This window comes from Euleptes europaea, chromosome 3 (assembly GCF_029931775.1).
Source record: "Euleptes europaea isolate rEulEur1 chromosome 3, rEulEur1.hap1, whole genome shotgun sequence".
Lineage (NCBI taxonomy): Eukaryota > Metazoa > Chordata > Lepidosauria > Squamata > Sphaerodactylidae > Euleptes > Euleptes europaea.
In genome coordinates, this window is record NC_079314.1 from 40,845,027 (window position 1) to 40,865,139 (window position 20,113).

General features: G+C 44.0%; 1 protein-coding gene across 1 annotated transcript in view; it reads left to right on the top strand.

Moving 5' to 3' along the window:
* The window catches only part of ITPR2 (inositol 1,4,5-trisphosphate receptor type 2), a 237,638-nt gene that overhangs the window by 77,106 nt on the left and 140,419 nt on the right, over nucleotides 1-20,113 (top strand). The window contains exons 16-24 of the mRNA XM_056847486.1: nucleotides 1,744-1,916; nucleotides 2,377-2,496; nucleotides 2,592-2,777; nucleotides 5,248-5,499; nucleotides 7,456-7,600; nucleotides 9,290-9,440; nucleotides 15,392-15,585; nucleotides 17,278-17,410; nucleotides 18,060-18,117. Coding sequence (XP_056703464.1) covers nucleotides 1,744-1,916; nucleotides 2,377-2,496; nucleotides 2,592-2,777; nucleotides 5,248-5,499; nucleotides 7,456-7,600; nucleotides 9,290-9,440; nucleotides 15,392-15,585; nucleotides 17,278-17,410; nucleotides 18,060-18,117 — 1,412 coding nt within the window. The remainder of the gene's footprint in view (nucleotides 1-1,743; nucleotides 1,917-2,376; nucleotides 2,497-2,591; nucleotides 2,778-5,247; nucleotides 5,500-7,455; nucleotides 7,601-9,289; nucleotides 9,441-15,391; nucleotides 15,586-17,277; nucleotides 17,411-18,059; nucleotides 18,118-20,113) is intronic.

The window sequence follows — 20,113 nt, forward strand, 5'->3', positions numbered from 1 at the left end:
TTCTTTGACTTTCAGCTTCATTTGACTACTATGACTATAATAATGCTGGGTGCCTGACCTCTTAAGGCTTGCTGGCATTTCTGAGGCATGATGTGCCTCACCTGAAATAAATACCAGAGCAAGGTAGCCCTAAGGCAGGCCTGTGACTATGGGTTACTTGGTGATGCATTCCTTGATTCAGCTGGTTTATATTTTCTGATGTGCCTGACAGATTGTCATGTCTCCTGCTGATTTGCTGTTGTTGCTATTATATTGCTTTTATTGTTGTCTTATACTATGATGTTAGTTGCTATTGTGGGCTCTATGAACCTGTGTTTGGAATGATACAAAACTTTAAACAAATAAAAACCAGGGAGAAAGCGGGAATAGTGAAGCAACTTGACCTTGAGACCAAGAAAGATAACTCCTCTGTTCTTAGAGAGGGACTCTGTTCCTGTCCTTTCCTGTCCGTCATATTCTACCTTTCTCCAGTAGGCAGTGACAGATTGGTATGCAGAAGCATCTCTGTTTTGGTGAGTCATACTGGAAAGGTCCATAGATATTATAGAATAGTTATCTGCCTTTGATGGATGGCTTGCCGGTATCGGGTTGGTAGGGATGTGGATGTAGAGATTTGTTGGTTTGGTGCTATATGAATAAGCTAGCGAGATCCTTGGGCTTGCATGCTCCTTCCACCTACCCATGCAAGGTGAGCTTTTTAAACTTTACAGCAAGCCATGGTTTGGATTTACATCGCAACTGGCAACTTTAAGGCAAACACAAACCAGAACATATCAATTTGGATGTAATGGTAAACAGGAGTCTGCCATGAAAGAGGAAGTAACCAATTTGATCATGGTGTACACGGGAAAATAGAGGGGGAGAACCAAGGTCCCCCCTCCCAGCTTATTCATGTAAGCGCAATACCATAGTTTGGTATTCAGTATTTATTTATTTGTACCCTGTCTTCCTCCCCAATGGGGACCCATTACAGGTTACATCATTCTCTTTTCCTCCATTTTATCCTCACAACAACCCTGGGAGGTAGGTTTGGCAAATGTGACTGGCCCAAGGTCACCCAGTGAGTGGGGATTCAAACCCTGCTCTTCCAGATACTAGCCCAACACTCTTAACCACTATACCATACTAGTTCATTCGTGCAAGTGTAGTCTAGAGCTAAAAGTTACATTGATCTCCAATGCAGACTTTTTTTGGATAGGTGAATGGCACTTTTTATTCTCATCCTGTAGAATTCCAGCAACCACACTGTCTCCCAGTTGCCTTCTGATTCCAATTCAAGGTTACTGACTTTGTCTTGTAAAGTCCTTTGTGGACTTTATCTCCAAGGTCACCTTCTTTCTAGCCTGCTGATTGGTATGGCTGTTAAGATCAACTGCAGATGTATTGTTGACTTCATCATCCATGTGCCAAGTTTGGCACCCAGTGCATAAACACAAGTGGGGTTGACGGTGGCTTCCCACAATTGAGACTTTTCCTCAAAGGCCTGGGTGAACTGCAAAAAGTTGTTCTTTGCACTGGCATTCAGTGTCCAGGATTAAGGGTGTGTGTGGGATAAGGGGCAGGGCAGGGGCAGAATAGTCACTGAACTGAAATCAACAAAGAAACTGGGGTGATGCAATTCATCCTAAAAAGTAAACTGAAGGAACCATGTTGATCTTTGTTGCTAACTTCAAAGGGGGCAGGGGAAAAATTCCCTTCCAGCCTTCAAGTGATTTGACAGACCATCCTGGGATTTTCTTCCAGGAATACATTGCGAAGAACTTCTGCGTCATGCAGTCTCAGATTGGATATGATATCTTGGCAGAAGACACGATCACAGCTTTGTTGCACAACAACAGGAAACTGCTAGAGAAACACATCACAGCTAAAGAAATAGAGACATTTGTGAATTTACTCAGGAGGAACAGAGAGCCAAGGTTTGAGGCAACATTTACGTTCCACCCTCCCCTTTCTAAACACTGCTCAGGTTTTTATTTGGATGCCAGCTTTGAACATGTCTTTGTGTGTGTGTGTGTAAGGAATCTGTTGGATTACCTAAAGCAATGATTCCCAAACATTTTGGGCCACCACCCCCTTGGTTCCACAAACTCAACCCCAGCACCACCTACCCTATCCAACAGTTGAAGGGGCCTGCCTCTAGCTCCCCCTAGCTACCCCTTGCCTCTTAGTGCCCCCCTAGGTAATCCCACTGCTCCCAGGGGGTGGTACTGCCCACTTTGGGAACCACTGACCCTAAAGCAACCCATATTGATGTATATTGTGATCCATATTTCGGTAGTGGGAACTGTTGATGATCATAGCGTCAAATGTTTTTAATAAATCCCACCTGTGATTTTTTTTTTGTGATTTTTTGTTAATTCCCCCCTTCTCTACAAGGTTCTTGGACTATCTGTCTGACTTGTGTGTTTCCAACACAACGGCCATCCCAATAACTCAGGAGCTGATTTGCAAATATATGCTGAGCCCGGGAAACGCTGACATTCTCATTCGGACCAAGTAAGCTCACTTGAGATCTTCCTTTTACACATACTTTTGTCTTGCGCTGTTTATGTAACTCATCACTAACCGCTGTGCGGATTGTTTGTTTAAAGGTTGGTTTCTATGCAAGTGGATGGTCCCTTGGAATGTTCCACCCTTTCTGATGATATTGATGAGGAAGAAGTTTGGCTGTACTGGATTGATAGCAATAAGGAACCACATGGCAAAGCAATCCGGCATCTTGCTCAAGAAGCGAAGGAGGGCAACAAGAGTGATTTAGAAGTCCTCACTTATTATAGGTAATGTAATAGTCATATGTAGGAGCCCCGTGGTGCAGAGTGGTAAGCTGCAGTACTGCAGGTCCAAGCTCTGCTCACGACCCGAGTTCGATCCCAACGGAAGTTGGTTTCAGGTAGCCGGCTCAAGGTTGACTCGACCTTCCATCCTTCCGAGGTCGGTAAAATGAGTACCCAGCTGGCTGGGGGTAAAGGGAAGATGACTGGGGAAGGCACTGGCAAACCACCCCGTAAACAAAGTCTGCCTAGTAAACATCGGGATGTGACATCACCGCATGGGTCAGAAATGACCTGGTGCTTGCACAGGGGACCTTTACCTTTTTAATATTCATATGAGGAATGTGGTGGTGGACCATGGAACATGAGTTAACTCTAGGCTTCCCTGTTAATGGTTGAAGTCTTGCTGAGTTTTCTCCATCCCCTCTGGATCCATCAACAGGCCTGGACTGCAACACAGAATTGTACCAAACTCTCAAAGTTCCCTTTTAAATCATTCTGGAATTATGACAGGCATGTGCAAGTTGTGATCAACTGACAAGATTGGCGGCACACTAGTACCTCAATAAGGTTCTTGTTTTAGTTGCTTTCCAGGCCCCGCAGAAACATTTTCAAGCACCTGGGGCAGGTCACAATATACAGCTCACATAGGCCTGAGTTAGGAATTAATTCACTGCTTGTGGAGAAATTACCCCTTTGAAGAAAATGCATCCATACCCATCTTCAGCACTGTTAAGTTGGAAGTTGGGGGAAACCTGTAGAAACAGTGTCTAAACAAAGCTGTAATCAATTAATGCTACTACCAGAGGTGCTGTTTTGTGTTGATGTGATGGAAGCGGTGTAGACTTCTGGATCCCATGAATTATTTGGGCACGTCTGAAGCCACATTAGCTCTCTAGACTAATCCCTGATTGGTCCCTCAGAAGGGAGATGGGTGGAAGGTTTTCTTGCAAAGTGGTGTAGTGGTTAGAGTGTCAGATGAGGATCTGGAAGACTCTGCCGCGGAAGCTTTTCAGGTGGCATGGGCCTCTCAGCCTAACTGACCTCACAGGGTTGTTCTGAAGATAAAATAGAGAAGGGGAGATATGTTGTAGGATGCTTTGGGGCCCTGTTGTGGAGAAGAGTGGGTATAAATAAATAAATAAAATTTTAAATTCTTGTTCCCTCACCCCCTAGGTCATCTGAACCAAAGGTCCAGGCCCTATAAAAAGCCTCAGTATTGCAGCGGCCATCTGGTTTTTAGCTTCCAGAGTGCCTTTTTATAATCTTGTTATATGTGGAGCAAAGAGATTCCAAAGTTTCGACTTCTGAGAGTATGAACCACAAGGTTGGGGGTGATTTGGAGCTATAGACAAGACTGAGGTGTTACCTCACAGTGCTATAAAGCCAATGCAGCGGTAGAATTATTGAAGCTGTGGACCCCAATAAGTGCCTAGAAGGGAGTTCACAGACAGCCTCACTTAAGCTGTTATGTGTTAGCTAGTTAAAATATTCCTTTTTCTGGCAGAAAATCTGTAGATGCTTGTGAAGTCCATAGCTGTGTAGAAAAGAAATCTCAAAACGTTTAATTTTGCAGGATCAGATGAGATCCGCCATTCAAACAAATGCAGGATCTCTTGGTTCATTTCAGCCATACTTTTTTCCCTACCATGACAGGAGTTGGCTGGTGCAAGGGGAGAATATGAACTCGAGGCCCCCACCTGAGTCTGTCGGATTCTTGCCAGCCCTGAGTGCTGCGTACCCTCCCACACATCTTATCCGAGAGGGGAGGGTGTTCCCTCACCCTTTCACTCCACCTCTCTCCTGACCCTGCTCCTTTCAACCTGAGGAGCAAATCACAATGTGTCCACCATGGGCGATTTTCCCTCTGTCTTGTGAAGGGCCTCACCCGTCCTGAGGCCAGCTCTTTTGAGGACTCCATTCCCCTGGAATTCCCATGGAACCTGATCAATTCTTGTGGGAAGCTGCCCCCACATCTCAACTGGGGCTCTCATTTCCCCACTTCTGGCTCAAGGCTGTCCCCCAGCTCTAAGGTTTCTTCAGTCCCCAACTGCCCTCTGCTGACCTCTTTCTTGGGTGCAGTGTGGAGAGAAAATAACCTCTGAGGAAGGCCTGTGTTTTTGCATGTACCCGCAGAAATTGGTCCATTAATTTAAGTGGCTTTCCCCCAGTGCACAGAAGGGTCAACTGACTGTGGGCTTTGAATCTATGTCATTATTATCCTTTTCATCTGGAAGGATATTTTGCAGATGCGTAAAAGTGTGATGCATGTCTGGGTTACCAATTTTACTTTTAAAGCAAAGAATTTCAATGTTGTACTGGGGGTTAGAGGATGAATTGCTGTGTTCGTATTTGTAGACCTTCTCTTATACTTAAGCGATGATCATATCAACAGACATGCATAGTCAGATTGCAGGTGGGTTCTCTGGGAAGCAACTGTGGAGTGGAAATGACATTGTTTCTTTGTTCTCTTAAGGTATCAATTGAACCTCTTTGCAAGGATGTGCTTGGACCGCCAGTATTTGGCAATCAACCAGATTTCCACCCAGCTCTCAGTAGATCTGATCCTGCACTGCATGTCAGATGAGAGCCTGCCTTATGACCTGCGAGCATCTTTCTGCCGCCTCATGTTGCACATGCATGTGGATAGAGATCCTCAGGAGACAGTTGTGCCTGTGAAATATGCCCGGCTGTGGACAGAAATCCCTACTAAGATAACCATCCATGAGTAAGTTTCCTTTTGAAAAGAGCAGAGGAGGTTGATCAGGGGAGTGGGGGTGGCTCAGTGGTAGAGCCTCTGCTTGGCATGCAGAAGGTCCCAGGTTCAATCCCTGGCATCTCCAGTTAAAGGGACTAGGCAAGTAGGTGACGTGAAAGATCTCTGCCTGAGACCCCGGAGAGCCGCTGCCGGTCTGCGTAGACAATACTGACTTTGAGGGACCAAGGGTCTGATTCAGTATAAGGCAGCTTCATGTGTTCATCAGATGGACAAAATAAAGTGGCTTTGATCTTATGTAGGAGGGAAGTGTCTAATCTCCCCTTGCCTGATGGATTTGAGCATGCCTCCCGGAATCCTGCCCCCTGGGATTGTTGCCCCCCCCCCAGAAAACTGTGGGGGCTTGTGAAGTGGGGAGTCTGTGTTTGGAGTGGAGAATTGGTAAAAGCTATTCCTATGCCCTTCCACTCACAGAGACTGTCTTCTGTGAGAGGAAAATGTAGTTAGGATCCAAGTCAGTGTTTTTTTCCTATGCCACTGTCTTAGATGGCTTTGAAAGGGCTCAGATAAACACATGGAGGATAGATTTATCAATACCTATTAGGTATGATAAGCACACTGAAACCTTGATGGACAGAGGCAGTAGACCTGTGAATTAGGGCTGTTGATTCGGTTCGGTCCGAACTGAAAAACAGCCGAATTTCCCGCAATTCGGCGGTTTTTCGGTTCAGACGAACCGAACTCAAAAAGGGGGGAACCGGGGAGCCGAATTCGCCGAGTTCGGGGTGTTCCCGAATAAATTCGGCGAATTCGGCCCCTTTAAACAGATCTGCGCCTTCCAGCTGGAAGGCGCAGATCTGTTCCCCCCCCCGCGCCTCCAGGGAGCTTCCCTGGAGGGGCGCGGCGGGCCCTTTAAATAGATCTGTGCCTCCCGGCCGGGAGGCACACATCTATTTAAAGCCCCCCCCAGCCCTGCTGGGAGTCCCAGCAGGGCTGGGGGGAGGGTCTGGAAACCCTCTGCTCTGCCTGCGCAGACAGTGCAGAGGGGCTTGTTTAAAGGGCCCCCTGCGCGCCTTCAGGGGGCTTCCCTGAAGTCGCGTGGGGGGCCCTTTAAACAGATCTGCACCTCCCAGCTGGGAGGTGTAGATCTGTTTAAAGGCCCCCCCGCGTGCCTTCAGGAAATCCCCCTGAAGGCGCGCGGGCCCCCCGAATTGCCCCCTGAACTCCGGATCCCCCCGAATTTTCGGGGATCCAAAGCAGGGGAGTTCGGACTTCGGCACGGCCCGAATAAAAACGGGCCGAATTTTGCTGAAGCTGAACTATACCGAATTTTTTTTTCAACAGCCCTACTGTGAATACTACCTACTACTGAGGTTGACCAACCAGAGAAGACTGTCATGTTCACATCTTGCTTGTCAGTAGATTTGTAGAATATTCCATTCCCACCTGTTGTTAGAACAAATGGGATGCGTTGTTAATTAATTCTTTAATTATTCTGCCCAATTTATGCAAAATCACTTGTAGTGGAAATAAAACAAGGAAGTAAGTTGAAAAGCAATGCAGCAAAATTAAGGTAATTACAATGCATCAAAATCACAAATAGCATCCATTCATGAGGAGGTGTAGAACTGGTGCTTATGATGGAAATTCCTTTCCTGGGAATCTGACAACCCAATGGGGGACATCTGCAGTCCTTAGGGTTTCCAACAGGCCTAAAAAAGAATATTCTTGACTCCTTTAACAGAGGCACAATGTGTGGAAATTGGCAGCTGAAGTTCTTCATGGCATGGAGGTAATCCTTTATTAAAGGAGCAGTGCCCTTTTGTCTGCAGGCAGTTGGCTATCCTTGGAGTCTCCCCAGTGTTGTGTACCTGTCCTTGTTAAGTATGGGGAAATGGCTCATTGAGCATTTTCTGCCTCCTGGCAAGTGCTCTTCCTTCAATCTTCTTTCACTGCCTTCTTTTGTAGATATGACTCCTTCACGGATTCATCAAGGAATGATATGAAGAGAAAATTTGCTTTGACAATGGAATTTGTAGAAGAGTACTTGAAGGAAGTCGTCAATCAGCCATTTCCATTTGGGGACAAAGAGAAGAACAAGCTAACCTTTGAGGTAATTTTTGCATTGTTTGGGCCAGCACCAAACATGCTTCTCAAATCAAGACCTGGCATAAGAAGAGCAGCAAAGTACTAAAGCTGATTAAATCACATTTCTTTGCTCCTTCCTCACTATTCCTCACAAATCTTCCCATCAGGTGTCTTGTATACATGGTCATTTTTTGATACCTCCTAATTAGTACCAGTGGCCCAGTCCTTGAATTACTCCAGGGTCTTGGGATCTGCCTTCTTGCTCTGTTGTGGTAACATAAAACTGCTCAGATCATGTGGGAGAGACCCAAAGTGCAGCATCTCATCATGCCCATATTGCCCCCATTTCTGTTTTTTTTAAATTATATTTTATTTTTATATAAAGTGATACAGAAAAGGAAAAGGGGGGGAAAGGGCAAAAAGATAAAACATATTCCATCCTCAGAGCCTCGGCATGATCTGAACTTTAAAAAGGCTATTACCATAGTTTCTGTCATTCATCCTGAATGTTTAAACGTCTTAAAGCCCACTAAAAACGTATTTCATCCTCCAAGCCGCAGCATAAACTGAACTTAAAAAGAAAAAAAAACATTTAAACATCTTAAAACTCATTTAACATTTTCTTGTAATAAATCATTAATTCTTGGTTTTTAAATTATTTACTTGGCACGTAGGTAATAATCATAGAAGGGTTAGAAGCATAGAATCATAGAGTTGGAAGGGACCACCATGGTCATCTAGTCCAACCCCCTGCACAATGCAGGAAATCCACAACTACCCCCCCACACCCCCAGTGATGGGTTGAAATGGGTTGCCATTTCAACATAAATTGCCCCCATTTCTAGAGGGGTGATTCTGGCATGGGAAGGAGCTGCTTCAGGTGCCGCTGCTACCTGAGGCTCCACTGTTGGCAACTTGAGAAAGGGCCTTCTTGGTCATGGCACCAATATTATGGCATTCCCTTCCCATGGAGATTCATATGACTTCTTCTATCATTGTCTTCCGCCAGCAGGTGAAGACTTGTTTTGTTTTGCATTCCCTCGCTGATTTCCATTTACTCTTCCTCCTGTTTATATGTTTTGTTTTAATTGTTTTTATATGTATTTATATGTTCTTTTTATCTTGTCTTAATGTTTTGGTCGCTTGGAGACCCTAAATTGGCAGGATAGGCAGCTTAAAAATGCTTTTAAAAATAATATAAAAATAAACTGTAGTAAAAATAAACTAAACATAAACTGTAGTAATAAAGCAACTGCGGTCTCTTGACCAGCGGCTGGATTTTAGGCAATTTGCTCCGCCTCCCTACCCAGGCCCTCCAGAGTCAGATCCCTGCCCGATCCAGCCCATCATGTTGTGAAGTACATGGGAGCCTCATGCTTTGCATGCCTTACTGGGATGAGGGAGCAAGCTGTCCAGGTGTGTGCTGATAAGAATGGGAGCTTCACGTCAGGGTGGTCCCATCTCTCCTCCGATGACCTGAAGTCCCTAGGTCTGAAGCATAGCAATGACCTCATCCTTTCATGGCAGGTTTCAGGCCCTGAGCTGCTGTTTCAGGCAGGATCCATTGTTTGGATCAGACTTCCAGATATACAGCACACATCTGGAAAAATAAATCCTTCAATGGGCACTTGGCCAGATCCATTCATTACTGGTTTAGTGTTGGCATCACGTTCTGCCTGTTGATCTTTCTGTCTTTTTTGCTCCCTTTCTGTAGGTGGTGCACCTGGCTCGCAATCTCATATACTTTGGTTTTTATAGTTTCAGTGAGCTACTGAGGCTGACCAGAACACTCCTGGCTATCCTTGATATTGTACAGGGGCCTATGTCGTCCTACTTTGAAAGATTAAGCAAATTTCAGGATGGAGGTAAGGGGGTGGGGGAATCAGCAGACGATGCTTAAAATTTTTCTAATACATTATTTATTAGCCTCCCTTTGACTACGGTCTCTAGACTTCCGACCTGGGGAAAGATCGTGAGCAGCCCAATCCAAGGGGGGGGGGGGGAGATAGGCAATGGCTGGGAACAGCGCAGCCACAATGCCTCCTGAGTGGCTTCCCAGCCTGTTAAAACACAAATAAAATGCCTTTAAAATCAAATCCCCATGAAACTTCTCCATGGAGTTTCACAGGGCTACGCCAGCTATTTTACTGGTGGAGCTCCACGGCAGCATAAAGGGGTGTTCCTGGGCCAAAAGGAGTTTGGAGGCTGCCTAAAGGCAGCTCCGTCCCCGGGAATAGCCCCCTAGATGCCGGCGTGGGTACTTACACTGGGGAAATGCTGCTGGGGAGACAGCGCTGGCCCTCACCGCTGCGCCGTTCTCGGGGGCCGGCTTAGGTTGCCCCGCGTCGGCGTCCATGCCGCTTTGCATGGTGCAAGTGGCATGGATGCCAGCATAGGGGTCACCCCGGGCTCCTTTGCAGCTCTGCTTCCCCTTGGGATGGCCCAGTTTGTGTTCTGTTGAGAGTTGCTTAGATCTCACGCATATCTACAAGCCTGTCAGCACCTCTAGTTTCACCAAGGATCCTCAGGCATAGTTGAGCCCGGAATTAGCTTTGGAAGGAGTTCCATTCGTGGATATATTAAAGGGCCATGTAGATAGTCCCAGTTTTTGTCAATGCAGAAGAACCCATCATGAGAACGTATCCCAAAATATAACTTTGTGGGATGCAGGCATTATGCCAAATGAAACGAGGTGGTTTGCTCTGCTTGTGTCAGATTCTTAATAGATGGATGAGATCATAAAAATCAGATGTAAATGAAAGGAGGCACACAATTGTTTTCTAAAACACATCACCCAAACACACACTCTCCAGCCTCTTATTTTAATACCTGCCACTCTCTCCTCAGCTTAAATTAAGATCATCCTCCTCCCTGATCTCACCCTTCCATTGCCAAAAAAACCCTACTATGCTTACTATTTACCAACCTTATGTTTATATGAAGCTCTGTTCCACCCTGTGGAAGAGGGTGCTCAGCTGGACATTGAGCCAGGTCCTTTAAGGCTATGAACCATTGGCACTGAGGCCTGAGAACATTGAGCCCTGCGAGGCTGGCCTTCATTGAGGAAGGTGGATTGTTTGGATGCAGTAGAGCAGATTGTCCCTGGGTCACATGTTAATGTGCTTCTGGTGTGACAGCAATCATGTCTGCATTTTGTTTCTCTTTATAAAACCAAAAAAGGGGATATAGATTGGAGCTAAGTGCCTTGGTCCAGCAAGCAAGGACTGTGGGCAGAATTCCACAGGTGCAGCTTGTATGGGTGCACATGTGCATCTAGCTGAGAGTCAGCGAGGTATAGTGGTTAAGAGTGGTGGACTCTGATCTGGAGAACCGGGTTTGATTCCCCACTCCTCCACATGAGCGGTGGACTCTAATCTGGTGAACCGGGTTGGTTTCCCCATTCCTCCGCATGAAACCACCTGGATGACCTTGGGCTAGTCACAGCTCTCTTAGAGCTCTCTCAGCCCCATCTACCTCCCAGGGTGTCTGTTGTGGGGAGGGAAAGGGAAGGTGATTGTAAGCTGGCTTGATTCTTCCTTGCGTGGTAGAGAAAGTCTGCATTATAAAAACCAACTCTTCTTCTTCTAGCTGCAGACGCTCACCTGCCTCATGATGCTTGTCTGGGGTCAGTTGTTTTGACCCGATGCACATCTCATTTGCCACACTCCACAGCTGTTGTGCTCGAAGCAGCTAAAGCTGGACTGGTGCCGTGTTCTTTCCATCCTTTGATCCTTATATGCTAAGTAGCTGTCACCCCCTCAGCAGTTTAGCTGCATTTCAGTGGTTGTTCTTGCTTTGTGAAATTCTTTGGGGCCTTCGGGAAGACAAAACCCAAAAATGGTTATAACTGTGGTTTCTGTTTCCCTTCACTAGCTAACATCAACACCTGCACAGAGTTAATTTGAAATATAATTGCCAAACTCTTGTAATAGGTTGAAGTCTTGTCTAAGGTTGGATTTGTTTCCCCATTCCTCCACACGAAGCCAGCTGGGTGACCTTGGGCAAGTCACACTCTCTCAGCCTCACCTACTTCACAGGGTGTCTGTTGTGGGGAGGGGAAGGGAAGGCAATTGTAAGCCGGTTTGATTCTCCCTTAAGTGGCAGAGAAAGTCGGCATATAAAAACTAACTCTTCTTCTTCTTCTTCTTCTTCTTCTTCTTCTTCTTCTTCTTCTTCTTCTTCTTCTTCTTCTTCTTCTTCTTCTTCTTCTTCTTCTTCCCTATTCCTTTGGCTCTCACTGGGGTTATTGACTGACATAAATGATATATCGATAAGGATAGTCATAACCCAGTTCGGCTACAAATACTAAAATTAATTAAGCAGCTTTTGTGCCCTTGCTAAAATTCTTTCCCGCTGCATTAGCGAAATGCAGTTTAAAATCGTAACATTAAGTAGAAGGGCTTTAACCATCATTAGTGTAGGCTTCCTAACAGTTGACTTCAATCTCTCTCTTTAAATCTCTTTGGGAATTTTAAATGGAATGATTTGTGAGGTTGTTACCTTTTCCCCATCGGGCTCTTGTGCCTTAGTGTCTTGGACAAGAAGTTGTTTAATAAGAGACATGCTTGTTGCGTAGCTTTTGAAGGAGGCCTGCCAGAAAGATAAGTTGGCAGCCTGCAAAATCTGTGTGCCCTTTCAGTTCCTGATATGGTTGAGTAGCCTCTGACTCACAGATGTCGCATCCGTAATGTTCGGCAATGTCCCTTCCAGAGAGAACAGTGATTGTGCATGCCAGGAGGATTGCATGTAGGGCATGATCAAGCGTAACCGCTGGAAAGGGCTACTGTGGTTCCAACATCTGCAGAATGAGTAGGCAGGTTCGGGCTGTTTTGGCAGCAGAACTCTCCGTGCTTACCAATACGCCCTTCTCTCACTTTCTTCTGCCAATGGGTTGAAGACTTCTTGTTTCATTTGGCATTCCCTCAGTGGCTCCTCCTTCCTGCCTTATGTTTTAATTGCTGTATTTTGTATTTTATATGTGTATTTTAGTTTTGATTATTGTCGAAGGCTTTCACGGCCAGAGTTCATTGGTTCTTGTAGGTTATCCGGGCTGTGTAACCGTGGTCTTGGAATTTTCTTTCCTGACATTTCGCCAGCAACTGTGGCAGGCATCTTCAGAGGAGTAACACTGAAGGACAGTGTCTCTCAGTGTCAAGGGTGTAGGAAGAGTAATATATAGTCAGAAAGGGGTTGGGTTTGAGCTGAGTATTGTCCTGCAAAAGTAATGTGCTAATCATTGTCCTGTAAGTATCAAGATAATGTGCTAATGAGGGTATGGTATGTTAATATGGAACCATTGTATCCTGAAGTGATCTGTTAATGTGTGTAATCCAAAGCTAATCTGCATGGCTATTGTTGAATGTTGTCTTTGTTAGTCTGGAGGTTTTTTAGAACAGGAAGCCAAGCCTTATTCATTCTTAAACTCTCCTCTTTTCTGTTAAAGTTGTGCTGATGTTTATGAATTTCAATGGCTTCTCTGTGCAATCTGACAAAATAGTTGGTAGAATTGTCCAGTCTTTCAGTTTCTTGGAATAAGACCCTGTGTCCTGTTTGGGTCAGTCCATGTTCAGCCACTGCTGATTTCTCAGGTTGGCCAAGTCTGCAGTATCCCTCTTTACCAAGGTTCCAGTAAAAGACACAATCTCATTGATTAACCAGATTTTTCCAGAAGATATAACAGAAGATAAAACAAACTTTCAGTTAAGTCACAAGGTCTACCGGAAACCAACTCACACAGATCGCTACTTACACAAAAACTCCAACCACCACCCCCGACAGAAAAGAGGAATAATCAAAACATTAATGGACCGTGCAAGACGGATCTGTGAACCACAGTTTCTCAAGGAAGAAACTAATCATCTAAATCACGCACTGCTAGCAAACGGCTACTCCAAGAATGAAATCAGAAGGGCCATTAAACCAAACAAAAATCAGAAAACTCAGGAAAAACAGTCTCCCATAGGAAAGGTATTCTTGCCATTTATTAAAGGAGTCACTGATAGGATGGAGAAACTTTTGAAAAAACATAACCTACAAACCAAGAAAATACAACAAATGCTACGATCAGCAAAAGACAAAAGAGACCTCCTCACCTCTGCAGGAGTATATCGTATACCTTGCAGCTGTGGAGAAGTTTACATCGGGACCACAAAACGCAGCATACAAACAAGGATAAAAGAACATGAAAGATGGCTTCCTGTTCTAAAAAACCTCCAGACTAACAAAGGCAACATTCAACAATAGCCATGCAGATTAGCTTTGGATTACACACATTAACAGATCACTTCAGGATACAATGGTTCCATATTAACATACCATACCCTCATTAGCACATTATCTTGATACTTACAGGACAATGATTAGCACATTACTTTTGCAGGACAATACTCAGCTCAAACCCAACCCCTTTCTGACTTTATATTACTCTTCCTACACCCTTGACACTGAGAGACACTGTCCTTCAGTGTTACTCCTCTGAAGATGCCTGCCACAGTTGCTGGCAAAACGTCAGGAAAAAAAATTCCAAGACCATTAGTTTTGATTGTTTTTTAAAAAAATATTTTATTTATTTCAAAAAGGGGATACAGAAGGGGAAAAAAGGAGGGATAGGGGGATAGTTTTGGTTTTAATAGAGTTTATTATATACTTTTACAATGCTCTGTTTTTAATTGGTAGGTGTGTTGGTGGCCCTAATTGGGCAGAAAGACATGATATAAAATTTGTAAATAATAAGAATATAGGTACTGCTAGGTTAACTGTAGTAGTCTCACCCTTAAGTGCACTAGTAAGAAACAAACTAACCACAGATGTGCTAAAGATACTTAATGTTTAAATACTTTTTCTATAATGGAAGTACATAGTAACCCACAAAAGACTGCCTGTAGCCTGCTTGCTATTACTTCATACCCAAACCCTTTCTTAATATATCATTAATTTTTTTTACAAATCTCTTCAGCATCTACAAGTGTGCACAAATATATACATATAGATATAAACCACAAATTAGCTAGGATGCTAGGTAGTGGTTAGTGTGTCAGACTAGGATCTTCGAGATCCAGGTTCCAGTCCCCACTCTGCTATGGAAGCTCACTGGGTGACCTTGGGCCAGTCATACACACTCAGCCTAACCTAACTCACAGGGTTGTTGTGAGGATTAAAAGAGAACGATGTAAACTGCTTACATTGGGGAGAAAGGCAAAGTATAAATAAATTATGGCATCATAGTGTGTGTGCGTGGTACAAGTAGGTCTTGTCACTTGATTTGGACTTAAAACTTCATTACCATGACAGATAACAGACATTTCTTATCATGTGGATGGTTAGCTTGGAGATATGTAGTAAATTTTCCTTGGCTACTAGAAGTCAGTTAAGTGTGTTATACCCCTCAATAAATCACTTTTCAGTTTGTGTTCTTAGTGAAATCCTTTTGAAGCCCAAGCTAAAATTGAATACAGAAAATGCTTTTGAAATGCTTCTTCCTTGGGATAAAGCCGAGTTCAAGTGTGAAGCTGAACTTTAGCAGCAAAGTTCTGCCCCCATTCTTCAAATTGGTTAGCAAACACATCCAGTTCAAAGCAATTTTGTTCTGAGAGCTGAAGCAATATCTTGATTCGACTCAACCAGTAGACTTTCAAAAGGAAAAAAAAATAATTTTGCCATTTGTAGATGTACTACGGATACTGGGCCTTTTTATTAATTACGAAATACTATTATTTACATTGAGTTTTTCTTCTTCCCTATCAGTCATATAACTCAACGCAAGCAATGCTTATCCAGTAGCAAACTTCCATTTTTTGTGTGTATTTCTGATATGTAGGAAACAATGTTATGAGGACCATCCATGGTGTAGGAGAGATGATGACGCAAATGGTCCTGAGCAGAGGCTCCATCTTCCCAATTGCTGCACCGGATGTACCTCCAAGTGTCCACCCAAGCAAACAAATGGTCACTGTAGAGAGTGAAGATATTACTGTGATGGACACCAAACTAAAAATCATCGAGATTTTACAGGTAAAAAGACCTTCGTTCTAAAATTAAACAGAAGCACTAGTATCATTCCTTATTAACGTATTTAACTATGAGCTCGGGCCGTCACTTTGCTCCTCCAGGCTGTCACAAAGGGAGGTGAGGGCTATTTCAGCCCCCAACGAAAGGGGTAAAAAAAGTAACCCTAAAAACTCCAGCATGAAGTACGCTAAGGTCAAGAACAAACATACATAAGGGCCAAAATTAATACTAAGTGCAAATGATCCTCTACAATTGTATATAATGAATTGATTACAGATAAAAATCAACAAGTTGTATACAGCCCTGCTCTAGCCTCTATGTTTCCATTATGAATATGGACATAAAACACAAATAGACACAGAATTACAACAAAACAATTAGACCTAAACTAAGACCATACGCGTTTCGGCCATGTGGCCTTCTTCAGTGGTCTAAATCCATTAAAATCCAGAATGCAATTGTACCATTATACAGATATACAAATATATGTCAATATAACAATCTTTATGACTGAGTATAAGGTGTTTATAAAATATAAAGTTTACATCATCCAGGTTTTCTTTTTCAATCTTAAAAGGTAAAGGTCCCATGTGCAAGCACCGGGTCATTCCTGACCCATGGGTGATGTCACATCCCGACATTTACTAGGCAGACTTTGTTTACGGGGTGGTTTGCCAGTGCCTTCCCCAGTCATCTTCTCTTTACCCCCAGCAAGCTGGGTACTCATTTTACTGACCTCAGAAGGATGGAAGGCTGAGTCAACCTTGAACCAGCTACCTGAAACAAACTTCCGTTGGGATCAAACTCAGGTCATGAGCAGAGCTTGGACTGCAGTACTGCAGCTTACCACTCTGCGCCATGGGGCTCCTTTTAAATTTTAGACTTCAGTAAATCTGAAAATTTAATTTCTTTTATAAACCCTCTTGAGTGAGGAGATGTTGGATTTCTTGTCTACCACAGTACCCTGATCAAGGTATCCCAGTCATAAAGGTATCATCAAGTCTGAATAAGTTAAACAGTGTATATTAGTATTAGTATTAATTTTGGCCCTTATGTATGTTTGTTCTTGACCTTACGGTACTTAATTCTGTTTCAGCCCCCTCCAGGCTTTCCTGTGTGACTGGGCCATCCCTGTAGAGGGCTGCACAGTGGGGCCTGTTCCATGTTTGTTTGAGTTAGGGAGGCATGTAAGGCAGGACACGGTTGGAAGGGCCTTGATTTTAACTTGATTTTATTGGCAAGCCACCTTGGCCTTTTAGGAAAAGCCATATCAGATATTTTCAATATATATTAAGATATGCTGTCCATTGGCCGTAACAAATAAACAAACAAACAATATATATTAAGGAGCATGCATGAAGAATCAAGACCTGGTTTTTAGAGCTGCAGTGCTAGATTTGGCTTGAGCATAAGGTCACTTCACTGTCTTTTTGTACTAGATTAGAGTTGTGCTCTGAGTCTTGTGCATTCTGGTAGTAGAAGACTAGGTCAGAACAGTTCTGGTTACAAATAGCAGTCAGTAATAGTAGTTTTCAAATGTTCACGAATTTCATGTAAAGGGCTGGTTTCTGAAAGATTAAATGCTTTTTCTAAAATGTTCTATGATGCGACAAGAGTAAATTTGGTTTCATAAGCTATCTTTAGTGCTCCTGAAACTGTCAAAAAATGACCTCATATTACCCTTTTGCCTTGTAGTTTATACTAAGTGTTCGACTTGACTACAGAATATCCTACATGCTGTCTATTTACAAGAAGGAGTTTGGCGAGAGCAATGAAAACGTTGATAGTTCCGTAGCATCTCCTCCTGATTCACCAGTTATCACCTCAGGTAGAGTGGTTAAAACAGATTCATTCAAAATAAGTAAGGATTCCTTTTAATTAGCATTGGGAGGCAAAAAGAGGCCTATGCGTTTGTCGTGAACCAAAAGGTTCAGAAAACCTCTCTGTCACAACTTTTAAATGCCCTTTGGTAAGGCCATGACTTTCTTCTTCCCGTTCAGTGGCACCCAGAGGTCGGAGGGAGAATCTCCCCTTCATGCCAACATGTAGGCTACTACTTGACCTCCCTGACATTACAATCCATGGTCTGACCACAGAGTTGAGGCAGATCCTATTCTTGCATTAATGTAACATTTCCCAATTCAGCAGTTATGGTTTTTGAGTGGGAAATGGTAGGGCAGCCTGAACAGGCATTTAGAGAACAAATCGCCTCTGGGCTTTAGCATTTCAGTCACATGGCGTTTAGTTATCCCATTGCTACTGATGCCTGGTATGTACCATGGGTCAGCATCAGTGTGGAGCCATGTGGAAACCGGGCAGTATGTGCTCTTCGATAATGGGATAAGAATAGTACTGACCAAATTTTCCTAAGGAATGCCAGTTCTTGATGATTGGTTGCTTCTAATGCAGTGTGAGGGAGGGATCATGACTGTTGAAAAGCTGACTGTGCCCTTCATCCGGTTTATGTTCTTTTGTAGCTGTGGTTCCTGACATAGATGAAATTGCAGCTCAAGCAGAGACTATGTTTGCTGGCAGGTAAGCTTCAAAAGGAGCCATTCCCTTTGCTCTCCTCTCAGCCAAACCTTTTCCTCTTTCTGCTTTGTAACTTCCCACTTCGTCTTTGCAGTTTCTCCTGTTACCACTCACTAGTGGTAGGATATTTAGTTTGCAGACCTTTAACTCAGTCTGATTAACATGGTCTCCATGAGGTACAGCAGCTTCTGGTAACGTGAAAGGCTTCAAGGCAGACTTAGTGGTGCAGTGCATTCTTTAATACCCAGAAGTACTCCTGAAGTTGAAATCTGGCTTGGCTCGTTCTCCAGTCTGGGGCTGGGAATGTCTTCTCCAGTGCGGAGGTTCGCCACTTTGAATTCACTTTCCCTCCTGTCTGGTGATGTAGTCTGTAGACTTTACTACCGTGTGCGGTATGTATGCATTATCTTGTTCTCAGTATATTCCTACTTATGTAATACCATTTATTGCTTGTTTAAATACTTATGGTTTGTTCAGATTTCTGCCTTATTTCTTCAATCTCAGTCCTATTACATTGCTTATGAGATGTCTCATCCTGTTAATTGCATTGACTTACACTGGGTAATCTGCCTTGACTCTCAGTGAGAAAGGCAGACTATAAATGATGTAAAAACAACAACAATCCGTATCTGTTGTAATACTGTGTACAGCTGATGTTTTGTATGCTATTTATTCCTGTGATAAAGAAATGCTGCTATCTTCATTAAACACCTGAACTAGATCTACAGGATATCAAAGATCCTTATGTAAGAATTTTTCATCCTCCTGGATTCAAGAAGTGCCTCCTCCTGTATACTTCCTTCCTGGCTTTTCCCCTTCCTTCTCATCATAATACTTGGCTCATGGAGAATACCTGGTCTTTCTCCTTGAACCCGTTGTTCCAACTGTCACACCACATTGCACCCTGAATCTGAGGGAAAGAAAGGAGAGCAAAAAAAAAAAAGGAGCCCTGGGAGGAACAGCAGTAGCTTTGTTGCCAAAGGGCGGGCTGATTGAAGCAAGCCTATGGTGACCACTGAGGGATGGGGAGTGGGAATCTGTTTGTGAATACTTACCTGCTGAGGAGGAAAGGCCTGGTCTAGAGACAGCAGTAGGGTGAAAGAGACAGGAATTGGTTGTGGCAGGGAGGAAACTGTTAAAAGGCAGAGGCAGGAGGAACAGAGGGAATAGTGAGGAAGGGCCAACTTGCTAGCAAGAGTAAGAGGCCTGGAAGGAAGGCAGCAGGCAAAGCTTTCCTACCTGAAGGGACTAGTCCCTCCTAGGGCAAGGGTGGACGACATTCTTGGCCAGCAGGAAAAGAGAGCCAGGGGATACCCCAGCAGGGCCAATGGACAGGGTAGCTAGTTCAAGATAGTACTTGTGCACTTGTTTGGATTTCCTTCTGAAAAATACATTTAGGAATAGGCTGCCTTTTTTGTGTCTCTTTATGGAAGGCTGTCTCCATCTTTTTGAGGACCCCTTGGTAATTTGGCCTATTCTGGGGAAAGAAGGCCCAGGCACAGGGCATGAAGGGCATTGGGTGAATGAACACTGAGAGATTACCCCAGACTTCTAAGTGCCAACATGCCCAAAGAGTCTGAGGTGTATTCTTAATATGCAACCCATCTGGCAGGCCCTGTAGTGTCAGTACCAAGATGGTGGTAGGAGTACTTGGCAAGTAGGCTCTTTTGAGGGTAGAGCTTTAACAGCTGCCTGACTCTACTAATCTTGGATGTAGGGTTGCCAGCACTGCTCTGGCAAAATGCCAGGAGATTTTTGGAGCAGCTCTTGGGGAAGGTGGAAGATGTCACTTTCTCTGGCCCCTCTAGGCATTATTCCAATCTCTATGGTCTTTACTATTGAGATTGGGGAAATTCTTAGAGTATTATCCGGAAGGGAGTTCACTTCCGGTGTTGGGATTTATGACGGTGGCTGTGATGTCACTTCCAGATGACACACTAAGAATTGCCTGGAAAGTCCTAGAGTGTCAGCACTAATACTGTCCCCCCATTTTTTCTCC